Source organism: Centrocercus urophasianus, unplaced genomic scaffold (assembly GCF_019232065.1).
Source record: "Centrocercus urophasianus isolate 14NV4802_14NV808 unplaced genomic scaffold, USGS_Curo_1.0 seq_10, whole genome shotgun sequence".
Classification (NCBI taxonomy): Eukaryota; Metazoa; Chordata; class Aves; order Galliformes; family Phasianidae; genus Centrocercus; species Centrocercus urophasianus.
Genome location: NW_024884142.1, coordinates 88,841,034 through 88,855,821, shown reverse-complemented (window position 1 = coordinate 88,855,821; position 14,788 = coordinate 88,841,034). Strand labels below are relative to the sequence as shown.

General features: G+C 49.3%; 1 protein-coding gene across 11 annotated transcripts in view; it reads right to left on the bottom strand.

Annotated features, from left to right (window-relative positions):
* Positions 1 to 743: 743 nt before the first annotated feature.
* Positions 744 to 14,788, bottom strand: part of BMP2 (bone morphogenetic protein 2) — a 237,078-nt gene continuing 223,033 nt past the window's right edge. For all 11 annotated transcript variants that reach the window (XM_042814420.1, XM_042814411.1, XM_042814442.1 and 8 more), the window contains 3 exons: positions 5,466 to 5,894; positions 4,456 to 4,796; positions 744 to 2,433 (listed from right to left, as the gene is read on the bottom strand). In XM_042814420.1, the coding sequence (XP_042670354.1) occupies positions 1,589 to 2,433; positions 4,456 to 4,789 (1,179 nt within the window). In that variant the 5' untranslated portion in view covers positions 4,790 to 4,796; positions 5,466 to 5,894 and the 3' untranslated portion in view covers positions 744 to 1,588. The remainder of the gene's footprint in view (positions 2,434 to 4,455; positions 4,797 to 5,465; positions 5,895 to 14,788) is intronic.

Below are 14,788 nucleotides of genomic sequence, written 5' to 3'. Positions count from 1 at the left end.
TCAGCACAGAGCCACCCTATCTTCACCAAATATAACAGAGAGCTCCTAAGACCACAGGTAGTCTAACACAACTTCCCTCTGCTCCTAGCTTTGCAGTGGATCACCAAGAAGCCAAAAGAAGCTACTTTCCTGCTGTACTATTTCAGCATAGCTTTCTTCTAACAAAGCAACCCAGCCTCCGCATGCTCACCTCATTCTCCATAACCCATATGCTGACTGCCACACCAGTCTTCTAACATACAACAGCATGAGAAGCATTAGCTGCAATGCTGAGATTACCAACTGCAAGTCATGCTCTTGTCCCTTACACAATAAATTTAGAAAGTTAAATGATGTAAGCACAGGTTGCTCCTGTGATGGCTGGACGAGTGAACCATGTTTTCTTACAGATTGGATTTTTCCAGAGAGAAATAGCAGAGTTCCATGATTTATTATCTGAAAGAGATCCAAACATCTTGGGAAAGGAAAGAAAAACCTTTCAAACAAAACCCCACGAAGGAAGAGAAGCTAATCTGTAAAACCGCGAAACCATCATCCAAGGTTAGATGGGAGGCTGCTCACTGTAACAACTTGCTGCATGAAGCACGAGAAATTGACAATTTCACTGTTACACCGCACAGAAGCGAGCTCCCACCTGAGGCGAGGAAGTACGCAACACTTATCCAACTGTTAAAGACAAGGGCCAGTACAAATAAGATCATTATTCCTCTTCAGCATACATAATCACAAAAAAAAAGATAACATTTGAGTTTTTATTATTTTATATTTGGCCAGGACTTTTAAAGGAAGGACTTTTAAAGGAAACATCAAACATTCGCTTTTCTGTAGGTCTAGAAAGGATTTGCTCTTCCCCCACCCCCACCTCCCCTGGGATTTCTGTTGGCCCTTCTTATATTCACTCTGCAAATTAGTCAGGAATAGTAGTATTTATACTAGATCAGCAACGTCTGGTTCTTATCCAAATGTTCCACCTAAGGAGGATGCCAGTTCTCATGGATTGGACAGCCCACCCTGCAGCATTCCTGAGAATTGTACAATATAATAATCTTGAAAGTCAGCAGAGTGGATTATCCACTTTTTTCTGGACTTGAACTTGTGACCTTAACAGTAGCACTGCAGAAAGCAAATGTGCTATGCACTTTGCCATGGTAACCTTCCGTGTCTTCTCTTCAACTTAAATACACGCGATTGAAACAGCTACAATTTTGAAAAATTATGTACAAACCCTATATTTTTTTCTTTTTGATTACATATAAATACAAATTAGCTATTCTTCTAAAAAGTGGTTATAATAGTAAATAAATACAAAATAAGAATCTGACCATTATACTTCATGTGCTGGGGGTTAAACCCATATAAAATGTACAACTAAAATACATTTAAAATCTTTAAAGGAATATTTCTCTGATTAAAATATTTGTTTTCCCAACCTTTCCGTAGACATAAATATATTTTCAAAATAGTTGTGTTTTTTTTTTTTCTTTCCATTTCATTACATAAATAAAGTCTTCATTGGGAAATATTAAAGTGTCAGCTTTTTTTTTTTTTTCTTTTTTCTTTTTTGCATTTGTCCGATATATTCGCTGTGTTAGCGGCACCCACAACCCTCCACAACCATATCTTGATAGTTCTTTAGTACAACTTTTTCGTTCTCGTCAAGGTAGAGCATTGAAATAGCACTCAGTTCTGTCGGCACACAGCAAGCCTTGGGGATTTTGGAATTCACTGAATTGACCAAAGTCTGAACAATGGCATGGTTTGTTGAGTTTAGGTGATCTGCCAGCGGAAAAGGACATTCCCCATGGCAGTAAAAGGCACTATACCCCGGCGGGGCAACAATCCAGTCATTCCACCCCACATCATTGAAGTCCACATACAACGGATGCCTTTTGCAACTGTATTTGTGGCGTTTACGCTGTTTGTGTTTCGCTTGACGCTTTTCTCTTTTATGAAGCGGGTGTCCCTTGCCATCATGCCCAAACGTCACTAACAACGGCCTGAGCTGAGACCAGCTATCTTCGTCCTGATGTAAAGACCTGCTAATCCTAACGTGCCTCTTGGAGGCACTGTTCTCTTTGTCCAAGTGAACCACCTCCACCACAAACCCATGATTAGGTTGTCCGTGTGCAATCCACCTCAAAACAGCTGGCGTTACATCAAAACTTTCCCATTTACTCGCATTATGGTGCACCAACCTGGTGTCCAAAAGTCTTGTGACAGGGTCCTTAGAGGTGGCTGTGGCTGGTTTTATAATTTCATAAATATTAATACGGTGATGGTAGCTGCTGTTGCTCTCAAAGGCTTCGTGCACCTGCTCCCGAAAAATCTGGAGTTCAGCTGAGGTGATAGACTCCTCATTAGGGATGGAAGTTAAATTAAAGAAGAAACGTCGTGCTGTTTTCCCACTTGTTTCTGGCAGTTCTTCCAAAACTTCTAATTTGATTAAACAGGAGGGGGGGCAGGGAAGGGGGCAGGGAGCAGAGGGAGAGAGAAAAAAAAGTTAGGAACTGAGACAAGCAACCAAACCACTCAGATACGTGCTGCTGGCATGCGACAAACAAGACCTGAAAGACTTCCAGGCAGAAAGCACAGCCTCCCTCATCTTTCTGTTTATTTACGCAAGCATGTACAGCATGAAGTTAAGAACGCTTCATTCATTGTCATGCACTTTGATGGAATACCGGTGCTCTCTGCATTCCAGGTAGTCATTACGAGTGCTGAGAAACATGAAGCATCACGTTGGAATTCAAGGACACCAGTGAGAAAACTCAAGCACCACAGTTAGCGGAGGTCTGATGAGAATCATTAAAACCAACTGAGGATTTAAGGGGAACTGCTGCATTTCTGCATTTTTCAAGAATGTGGCTCAAGCATCAATCCCTTAAGCTCCACTCTGAAATACAGTACTCCACAATTTCAGTAATTTACTCAATTTTAATGCAGGGATTTGCATATGTTAACTAGACGCAGCGACCTCAACATCTATAAGGGCACTTTACAAGCACACCTCAGTATGTGGTCCAAAGAACTGTGAGAATGGGTCTAGCTGCTAGAATGGATGGATGCTAAACAGATAAGGGAACAACTCATTTTTAGCAACCAAACCAACTCCTAAGTCCCATGCCATCTTCCCTTTTCAGCCAACAGACACGGGAATGGAACTTCAGGGGAAGTACTACGTATCTAGGGCCACTACACTGTTTTTGCTGAAGAAATAGAAGAAATGCTGTTTGCCCACAGCAAAATCTCTCTGAAATCCTGGTTTTTCCACTTTGCTACTCAGCATCCTGGGGATCCATTCACTTTCTGAAGGGAAGCTGGCACTGATGTGAGCAGTTCTTAGCCTTATGCCATTCCCTGCTGGCTCCAGCACGACTTCCCGCATCAGGCAGGGCTCAGCTTCGCAGCGCTTTGGGACCAGCCTGGCGTTTGTAAATATGCAGATGTGCGAGCGCTCCCAGCACAGCCTCCTGCTTTAATGAAGTCATGAACCAACAGTGAGAACTCAATGGAAAAATGGAGTCACGGTGATTTTCATCTCCAGTCTGTGAAAACTGGAGGACAGCTTCTATGTCAAGGACTTTGTTGCAACACCACTGCTTCCAACACCATTCTGTCTGCCTACAAGTTACACTCTGTGCCCCTCAGCTCCACTCCTGCTCAGCGCCTTGCCTGCCACGCGCGGGCTTACAAGGAACAAGCCATGTGTCACTGCTGTTTACTTCCCCACTACAGCAAGAGTTGCATTTCACCACTGAAATTCACCGCCAAACGGCACCGGGGCCAACTCTGTCCAGCAGAACCCATTAGGTCCAAGCGCGTTTCTTTTCTTAGCACAGTTCCACCTGAAGAGCGCGGGGCGACCGCCTTTTCATTCCCTTTAAAGCAGAGCCGCCCTGTGCCAGCGTCAGAGACTACGGCCAGTGAAGGTTACATCCCGGGGAAACGTTTCCTGCAGAGCGCAGCAGCGGCGCGCATCGACGGCTCCGCGGGCCCCACGCGGCAGCGATCTCGGCCGTGGAAGCCGCTCGCTGGGAACGGCCCCCCGGACGGGAAGCCAGCGGCCGGAGCTCCGTGCCGGAGCGTTACCTCCGGGCGAGCGGCGCGGCTCCGGGCTTCGCCGCTCCTCCGCTCGACGGCGGTCGGGGAAAGGCCGCACCGGACCGCTTCGCCCATGTCCCACGGGGATTTAGATAAGGGATTAGGAACCTTCGCCGCGGCTCGGGGGACGCTTTCCTCGGCATTCCGCCTCGCCCAAAGAAAGCCCGCCGCGGGATCGCTCCGTTCGCGCCCAGCAGAGCGCGACGAGAGCCTCCCGCCGGCAGCGCCGGAGCCCGCGGGGGACTCTGGAAACGCACCCGCGACCCCCTCCGAAGCGCGGAGCCCGCCCCGCCGCCCCTCCTCCGGCCCTCCCTCGCTCTCCTCCCGCTCCTCTGCCGGTCCCTCGGCCCCTACCTTCGTGGTGGAAGCTGCGCACGGTGTTGGCGCGGCTGGCGGCCCTCTCCAGCGGGTAGCCCAGCTGCTGGCCGGCGTGCAGGCGGTAAAGGTCCAGCATGTAGGGGGGGATGACGACGTCCTTGCCGGGGCTGGGCCGCCGCTTCAGCCCGAACATGTGGAGCAGGCGCAGCTCGAACTCGCCCAGGAGGTCCTCGGGGCGCTGCGCGGCCGAGGCGGCGCGGCCCGGCTCGCTGAAGCGCCGCCGTCCCACCTCCGGCATGAGGCCGGCCGCGCCGCCCAGCAGCACCCGGCAGAGCAGCAACGCCAGGAGGGAGCGGGTGGCGGCAACCATGGTCGACCTGCGCGGAGGAGGAGGCGATGGGAGGCGGTCAGCGCGGGCACCGCGCCGGGGGAGCGCGCCGCGAGGCGGGGGGCGGCTGGGGCCGCTCCGCAGGTGGCTGCCAGCCCATGGCGCGCGGGACGGCGCGGAGGGGGCCCCGTCGGGGCTCAGGTGCGCGGCGGCACGAAAACCCCGCGGCGGGGGATCAAAGGGAGCCGGGCGGGCCGAGCAGGGCCGCGGGGGGCCGAGGGGAAGGGGCGCGGGCGGCCAGAGCGCTGCCCTCGGCTGGCGCAGGTGTGCGCCGCGGCGGCCCCCTGCCGAGGGGACGGGGGTGGAGAGGGACGGGGCGGTGGGAGAGGGACCTCCCGGCCGTGCACGGCGCGGGGCCCGGGGCCGGCTTTCCAGCCGCGGCTTCCCCGTGCGCAGGGAGGAGGGCCCCTCTCTCCCGGCGTGGAAAGAGGAGGAGAAAAAAAAAAAAAAAAAAAAAAAAAAAAAAAGAAAGAAAAAAATGCCGATCGCGCTCCGTCCCGAGCAGGAGTCGCGGGACGCTCTTCTCCCCCGCGAAATTCCGCGCGGGATAAGGATCGCTACACGCTCTCCGAACACGCTCAGCGTCCCGTCCCCCCTCTCTTGCGGAGCGCACGGAGTCATCCTGCGGAGACGGCGTTCAGCGGCCGCGGGGCCGTACCTGAGTGCGGCGGGGCTGGCGTCTGCAGGAGCGCGTGCTGCTCTCGGGCTGTGGTCCCCGCATCACTTGGAGTTACTCCGAACCGCGCTGCTGCTGCTCCTCTGCGGCTGCTGGGCGGAAAGCGAGAGCTCCCCGCGGTGCGGAGCGCCTCGGGAACATGCCTTCGGCGGCGGGGCAGGAGGCAGAAGGAAGGTCTCCGCCGGGAGAAAGCTTCTCCTTTCGGAAAGCGGCGGTCGAAAAGTCGACGCTTCCTTTTCGTCCTCCTCTCGGTGCGCGCGTGCCCGCCCGCGAGTGGGTGCTATGCGTTACGGAGCGGAACGGCGCCTTTCGCGAGCGTCCTTCGCATCACCCGCACCGGACGGACGGATATTTACCGGGAGCCCCGCAGCGACATGAAGAGGGGAGTTCGGCTTCGCTTTGCTCCGCTCCCTTGAAAAAAGAAAGGAGGAGAACAAAATAAAAACCTACAATACAAAAAAAAAAAAAACAAAAAACAAAAAACAACACAACCCTCTGGAGGGCGTGGAGCACCGCGGAGGAGCGCCGGGGACAGCGCTGCGAGCGCGCGCCCGTCCCGCCCGCGCCGCACCATGCACGGGGGCGGCCGAACGCCGCCGCGGCTTTTTGTTGCGCGCCGATGTCACGACCCCGGAGGCTCGCGGGCCCGCGCCAATCACAGCCGCCCTGTGGGAGCGGGCCGCGGCCCCGCACGGCTTTTAAAGGAGACGCCGCCTCCCTCTCTCCCTCCCTTGCCGCTTCTCTCCCTCCTCCCTCGCCCGTTCCCTGCCTCGCCCGGCAGCGCCGCGGCGGCCTCCGGTCCATCCGTCTGTGCGTGCGTTCGTCCGCCCGCCCGCCCGCGCGGGGGCCGACCGCTGGGTCGCCCGACCCGACCCCACCCGAGCCGACCCCGAGCCCCCGGCGGCGCTCCCGAAGCGCGGAGCCGCGCCCATCCCGCGCCTCACCGCCGCGGTGCCCGGCCCCGGGTTGGGAGCCGCGCTCCCCGCTCTGCTGCCGTCGGGGTGCGGCAGGAGCACCCGGGACGCTGCCCCGTGCCCCGGCCCCGGCCCGGCCCGCACGGCCGCGGCGCGTTCCTGAGCCGTGGCTGCCCCCCAGTGGCGGCGGCGCGGCGCTCCCCGCCCGCGGCCCCGCTCCGCACCTGCCCGCTCCTCGCTGCCGCTCTGCGCTTCGCCGCGGCACCGTGCTCGGGGGCGGCTTCTGCCCCGGCTTGCGTCCGCCTGCGTGGGACGCGGCCCCTCCGCGCGGCTGTGCGGCACCTACCGCCGGGGCCGTCGCAGGGTTTGGAGCCCCGTGCGGGTTGTGGCCTGTGAGGTCACAAATATTTCTCAGGGACTTCATTTGCAGAGAAGCCATAGCCAAACCTAAAATACTGCGGATGAGAATCTAAAGCGACAACAACCTTGACACCTCCATTCTCAGCTCTTCCTTTTGGAGTGACCTTCTCCCTCCATCTTGACTTAGGGCACGACACAGCATCTGCACTGGGACAGGTCCCTTCTCCTGCTTTCTCTTCAGCTGCAGCTGTGCCCTGGGACAGTGCCCAAGTGGGGATTTCCAGCCCTGTGCTGGTGTAACTATGGAGCCAGGAGAGTCCCTTTGGTCCTGCTGCTCCCCAAGTTCCTTCACCTGACCCTCGCTTGCTGCTGCAGGGCACACATGGCGTGGTAAAGGCCCTCAAAAGTTTTGCAACTTTTTCATTGCATTTCAGAGCAAATATATGTTTAGTTTTATGACTTCCTGTCAGTCTTCACCACGAACAAGGTGCAAGCAGCATGCCACTATGCCAATTATGTAAATCAGCACTAAAATAACAATGGCAATGTAGTTTACACATCGCCGGCATTAAATGTGCACTTCAACTTCTAATTGCCATCCCAGTTCAATTCTGTAGTGGGTCATGCCAAGAAAAAGTCATTTCTTGCTTCGATGCCTGTGCTTGTGCCTGGAGCAGAAGCTGTGCTGAGTGCCCAGCGCAGCACTGTCTGCAGGAGATCCTCTATCGGGTGATGAGCCTGGAGAAGGAGCCTCTGAAGCATGCACAACGCCCTTGGCCCATTCCTACCCCTACAGCTGTGCACTGTGAGCCTGAGCTGATAAAACTAAAGGCAAACCGTAGTTCCTGGTCCCACAGTCCCTCCTGGATTCCATGAATATGAGGAGGCAAGCAGCATATCTGCAGAAGGTTCACCTCACCCTGGTCTCCCACAGCAGCACTCTCATACTGCCCTTCAGCTTCCCTGAAGCTACCCTTCAGATAGAGCTGGTGCATCAGCTCCACTCCTGACAGAGAAACCAGCACTCGTGTTGAAGAGATTTGATACGGACATTGGGCTTTAGGAAACTGGACCATACAGATCTGTAATTGTGAAACTTCATTTCCATACTCCTGAACTTTGTATAGTTGACTGGATTAATTTCTGCACATCCACACCCTGCTACTTTTCCTTCTTTCTTCCTTTTTTTTTTTTTTTCTTTTTCTTTTTTTTCCTTGCTTCAGTGTTGTTGTGATTTGGTGTGGGCTTCTTCTGTGCCAGTGAGTATTCAGCTAAAGGCACCTGCTTCTAGGGTTTCAGATCCAGGTGCTCCTTTGCAGGTGCCCAATTGCAGCTGATAGATGTCAACTTTATGCACTGTTGGGTTTTCTTAGTAAAATAAAGTACCCACAGACAGATAGGTTTTTACAACCCAGTGAGATCTGTTTTTCAAGCCTGGGGAGGTAAGAAGAAAGTCTTCTTCCCCACAGTGCTTTCTTCTTTCTAATACTACATCAAATTGTATTTCTGTAGTGCCACCAGGTAGTGTCTTTCTTCTGTCCTTGTTTAATTGTGACCAGTGCCAATGTTGCAGTGCGCAGAAGCCAGCTGGAAGATTTCAATGGGAAATGCTGCTGGGACCTCGAGTTGGAACTCACAGTCACTAACAAAACACTCCAGTTCCTGGTCCAGTCAGAGGGCAGGTCTGCAGAAACACACATATTGCTCTGTGCACACTGCTGTTCAACAGTTCTACCGCTGACTTCAGCAGACCTGTTAGACCAACACGGAGCCCTTCTCTTAGGCCAATTTCCACAGATATAGTCAGCTTTTGACCTGACATATTAATTGTACTGAGGGTTTGTTTTAATGTATTTTGTACATTGCAGTGACTAAACCTTTTAAGAGAAACCTATGCTGAAGCATGAAAAATGTGCGTGATAGAGCATCAAATGTGAGGGGCGTCGCTTCTGAAAATGAGTTCAGATGTGTTAGCGATGTTGAGGTTTTGGCTTCTTAAAGGATAGAGATTATCTGAAAGCTCTTCCATTTCTCAACTCAGTTCCCCGTTGGCATCTGTGCGAATATGATGTGTGGTCATTCTTGAAAATACGACTTCATGCTGTTTTCTCAAGATGCCTTTGTCTTTTGGTAGTTTGTCTTTACCATCCATCAATTGTCTCTGCTCTGCAGTCTGTCTCCTGTTCCACAAAGGATGGATTCTCACTCGAGAAGGTAATTTATAAGACGATGATTTGTTTCTGAAGAAGGGAAAGGCATTTTATTCAGAAATGCCTTTTTCTTTCTTATTCACCTTTGCTGGAATCTGGCAGCTCATCAAGGCTGTTGCTCTGTTTCACAGTGAGTCTCAATTTCATTCATCAAATCTTGGCTCTCTTTCCATCATAGTAGGAAGAAAATTGGAACTTATCAGGAAGTACAGCGCAGAGTGTTTTCTACATTTCAAAGATGTTTCTAGTGCTAATGAATGATAGAAGTTGCTCTTATCACTATTAGAGTTCCCACAGCTGTGCAGCTTTCATACTTTCAAAATCAATTCCTACCATTTGTAACTCAGATTGTTGGAGAAAGAGGAAAAAAGGATAACCTTTTTTCCCCTGTTTTCCTCTTTATGCTACAGATGCTCCTAATTTCAAAATCAAGTATTTCAACAGTACTTACTATTCTGAAGAAGTGGAAAAAAGCTATAACACCTCTGGACAGCCTGGAGAATAACATCACCTGAGAGATTCCTGGGCACCATCATCATTTATAGTGATAGGACAAGGGGGAATGGTTTTAAACTGAGACAGGGGAGGTTTAGATCAGATATTAGAAGGAAGTTTTTCACACAGAGGGTGGTGAAGCACTGGAACAGGTTGCCCAAGGAGGTTGTGGATGCCCCATCCCCGGAGGCATTCACGGCCAGGCTGGACAGCCTGTCTAGTGGATGGCGACCCTGCACACAGCAGGGGGGTTGAAATTAGATGATCACTGTGGTGCTTTTCAACCCAAACCATTCTATGATTCTATGATTTATATGCATTTAATTACCTTCAGGATGTGGACTGTCAGACTGGGGAGGCGCAGTAGGCGGTGAACTGACAAGGATTCAGGACACCTCAGTCCTTGTCTTAGCAGTGAATACCCCTTTCTCCCCCTTCATGCCTCACTTTTCCCTCCTTTGAAATGGGGATGATTCTGCAGATCCCCACTTACAGATCACCACAAGTGCTGTTAGGAAACGGGCTAAGACTTGAGCATTGCTATTATTTGAGGCTATATAGTACGTGAATGCCAATAAGAAATCTGAAATATCCAGAATCCCACGGCTCCATCTCACCTAGTGGTGAAATTCCTTTTGGTTTTGGTGGAACAAGTTCACATGTATGAAGAGACCATGATACTGACTATTCCAGCCAGAAGACTCAGAGCAAAGAAGGCTTTTTAAATTACATAAGTCCTGGTAGGAAGAAAACAAGGTGAGGGTGTTCCGCCACATAAAAGAGAAATGGCTGCGTCATAGATGGGCCACTTCAGGAGCTTATGATTTCATCATTGAATAGATATTGACGTCAAGTAAAATGGAGGATAATATAAAGCTACGCATATTGCCTTAAGAAGTGCATACTTGAGCAGTGAAATTGGATAATGTTTTGCAATTAAAATAAAATAAAGGCAAGCGTGACGTTCTGTTTAAGCAGATTGTCTGTATGAAGGCTTTATTGTAGCTGCAGATTTAGGGCATATGAAAAGGTTTTCTGTACTCAGTCGCAGGATGAAAAACATTGCATCATCAGGCATTCTTGTTCTCTAACACTTCTTTGCCAGTATGCTTTTGATAATGAATGCTTGCAATTTTATTTTCTAGTCTAAAGTCATGTTTTCTCAGGTCATTATCATTCCAATTTTAAATATCCTCTTAGAACTAGACAGAACTACAGAAAGCAATAGTAAAGCTTTGTGCCTGCCCTGTGGCATGTGCTCAGCACAAGCAATCAGCTGCTGCACCTGCTTCATGCTGGGAGTAAAGCTATTTGTGAGTTCCTTTCAATCACTTCCCTTGTTTCCACCTCTGCTCAGTTTTCAGAGAAGCTCTGACAGCAACAGGTCTCCATTCAGACACCACCCCTTAACTTGTACTCGTTTGGATTGTGTGTTACAGGAGTTACAAATGGAGGGTCTTTGGAGAACATCCTTGGATTGTCCCCAGGCCCTTGTCTGCTCTGATGCTGCATCAGTCCCTTTGCAGCCATCCTAAAAGAACACTCCAAACTGCAGAAACTAATAATAAGCAGCACATGTTGAACTGTTTTACGTCTATCCCTGGCACGTCTGCAGCCTGGACATTACAGTACTTTTTCTTCCCACTGTTCTCCAAAAGGGGGAAGATCAACAACCCCTCATGTTTTACACAAGGGGAAAAGCAGTTTCAGTGAAAGACTGTGAGGTATACAGAAGCCCAAAGACCTATATAGGTCACACTAAGATTTTCGAGGATGCATAATCAGGTTAGAGACAGAAATTCCTAAAACTTCAGAGAGACGTAAGCAGTCGGCTCATGCAGACATTTTTGAAAATCCCAATACCAAATCTATGCAACAGTTTCCTGATGAATTCTTGCCGCGCCTTGTTTGTAGTTTGTACTGAAAACCGTAAGTTCTAGCAGGAATAAAATCACCTCATTCAACAACAGAGAAAAGCTCTGACGTTGTGAGACCACCTGTGCTGGGGAGAGCGTGTTTTGCAACCTCAGCTGGGACAATGAAGATACCTGTCTCAGTACTGACATACCCGTTTGTTCCCCTGCTGGGTCAGCCACCACAGCATAGGGGCACAGTGAATTCCCTTGCACAGTGTGCCATCACCTCCAGAACAGTGCAGCTCAGCTGGGGAACCATGGATAAAACTCCACTTATTTTGTACCTCTGTGTTTCTCACCTGCTTTCCTGCATGCATCTCACGCCCCTGACTGCATCCCCAACAGCCCCTGAGCTTTCAGGAAGGAGAAGAACCTCTCCAGATTTCTCCTGCCCCTCTTTGTGCCCAGGACAGACAGCCAGCAGAACAGGGATCATTGTGAGAACAACACTGAGAACAACTCCATTCATTTTGCACCGATGGAATGAATTCTGTAAGTGTTGGTTCTGATGCTCACACAGCCCAGGAAGAACTCCAATGATCAAAAAATTAATCTGATGAATAAATCATTGAAAAACTAGGGCCACTCTCTCCATACCAATAGAAAACTGAAATTGCAAGTTATGAAGTTAAACATGACATTGATTTCTGCAGCTGGTAGGAAAACAGTTTCCTTGCAAAATAAAAACTGGAGTGTTTTGTATCCATTTTTTTCTCTAAACAACTTCTAGAATCAGATGTTAATAATAAGGAACCTTGATAGATTAAAGAAACATACCTCTGCAATAATATGTAAATATTATTTTTTCCTTCCATTCATTTACAATACTGGACACATTCCAATAAAACAAGCTGGATTTAGACAGGTCAAAGCTACAAAAAAGCAAAAATTCTCCAAATGAAAGCATAAAGAGATCAGATAAAATAGAGGTTTTCCCTTAAACCAAAGTGATTTCACAGCTGGCCTGTGGAAATGTCATCTGCATCTCATTGCCATGTGTGTCCAGGCAGCTGTACCCATTGTTTTACATGTTTGCTTACACTAGAAATAATGAATTCTAATTTCATTAGAAATAAAAAGAATCCTCTAGACTGAATTACAGTGATGACTCCTACCTGGAATGTCTCTCCCACATTTAACAAGACCTGTAGGTTCATGGATTGAACTCTCTGTATAGAAGAGCTAGGGCAGCTTACAGGCAGCATGGAACTTGGTGAGATTTTGCTCAAGCAGCACATGGGCCCTATGCTGGCCTGCTGTGTGCATCTCAGTCACACTGTGCTTAACATTTGGTAAAGCTGCAAGAAGCCATCTGCATGAGACTTCATTGCAGTGTTTGGTTTCCTTGCCCACAGGAAACCATCCTGGTGCAGTAAGCTACCTGAATTCTGCATCCTGCAGGTAAGTCACACGTGCAGGGTGCCTGAGTAACTCAAGGAGATGTGCTGATATTGTTGTGTTGTTGGTCCCAACACAACAGATGTCAGCTGTTGCAGCAGACATCTAAAAGTCTAACCCAATCTTTTTGACCTCTGATTTGCTCTGTGCCTTCCCAGAGCACAGCAGGAAGAGGAGACACTTCAACTGCAACATGGTGATCATCTGCATCAACACTTCTAAGCAGAGCCATAGAACATCAGTCGGAACATCCCCATCGTGTTCAGAGAATTTGGGTTTTTCAGTGTCCCTCAAGAGCAGTGTGATTACTGCTGGCAATCCCTGCATTAGCCCCACTACTACAAAGGCATTTTTAATGCCATTCCTTCAATCTTAAATGATGGAATAAAAACAGGTCCCAGGACTGCTCGAACCAACTGTGCCTGGAGACTGTCCAAGAGAGAGAATATTTAAAGCAGTGCCGCAAATTGTGCACAGCTTTGCTAAAGCTTATGGAGCTCTGCACTGGAAAATTGAGCTATCACTGATCTTTGCTTAATCACTGCCTTAATCACTGCTCCTGAGGCTTCTGCATAACCAAGGTGAAGCACTTCTCCCATCCCTGCTGCAGCTCAATAACACCTTGCCTAGATGCAGGCTTTTCATTTCCAGTGGCCAATCTGCCCAAGAAATGAAGGACCTTTCCCTCCTTTTCCTCCTGGGCTCCAGCACCTCACTGCAGCTCCTCTGCCAAAACCAATGCTCCTGCAGTGAGCGGGTTCCCACAGCAGGTTTGGCTGAGCAGAAATCCCTTCTCAGGGTGTTCACACAGCACTTTAGGTAACTGCAGCCTGATTTTGGTTGGAACTGCCACATTACAAACAAATTCTTTGCATTTATATTTGAATTAAATGTAAATTCTTTGAGTAATTAAAATCTCAGTTCAAATCCTTTACTTGTAAACAAATTCCCAAATCTGGAAGAGCCACAATCCCTTCCCTGGCTCAGCCAAAGGTACAGTAGCTAACGTTTTAGCTAACGTTGTTTTGTTCAAAATCAAATGAGGTTCATATTAAGCCTACAAAAAGAAATTGTGATTGATGATGTGGCCTGCCCAACTACAATTCCTTTAGTAACAAAAATATTTGGTAAGTTCATTTATTATTGAGATCAAGCAATGAGTCTGGAGCTACAGAAAATGGTTCCAATTAGATTCAAGTAATTGCCATTTTGAGTGAACATGAGCTTTTTGGGATGAAAAAAGGCAATAAAAGCTCAAGTAAGCTCACATCTGAGATTTAAGCCTTCAAAGCTTTCCCCTCCCCCTCCCTTTCTTTTTTTCCAAGTAAGAATGACACACTCAAGGGAGGATGGGGGGAGGAGGACCAAAGATGTATGGACAGGAGTGTTTTTTCCAAGCTGATGTTTCTCACTGGGTGCCTCAGTCTCCCTGCAAGTGCTGCCTGTGTAATCTGCACCAACTGCAGCAGCAGCAGCACCATTAAAGTAAGCAAAGCAGAGAAAAACCTAAAAAGCAAAAGTTTGATGATCTCACTGAAATTCTCCTGAAGTTGAGGTCTTCTGCAGCAGCAGGCTTTGAAGCAATGACAGAGCGCATGGAAGGTGAAAAGAGTTTCAGAGCAGTGCCAGCTGGATCCCTGCAGCAGCCAAGCGAGTCAGCCAGAGAGAAAAATGTGTGTGTAGATGGAGGCACTTCTGAGGGGCCACTGAGAGTCACCACAGAGCAGAAAGTGCTTCAGTGCCACTTGATGCCGAGTTGTAGAAACACAATGTAGAGCTGGATCTTTGGCCCTGCACACCTTTCATGCTGTGCTGTGTCTCCCACTGACAGCTTTTCTAGTTGTATCCTATCAGCTTAGAATTGCACGAAACAAGTCCCATTGCTGGAAAAGGTCAGCCTGCCATCATGGGCTCAGCAAAGAGATGGCATTCTCCTGCACCAGTGACCTGATGGGCATTGCCATAGACACATGGGTTCAGTGGCCACCTCCAGACCAGATTCCCTACCTGAT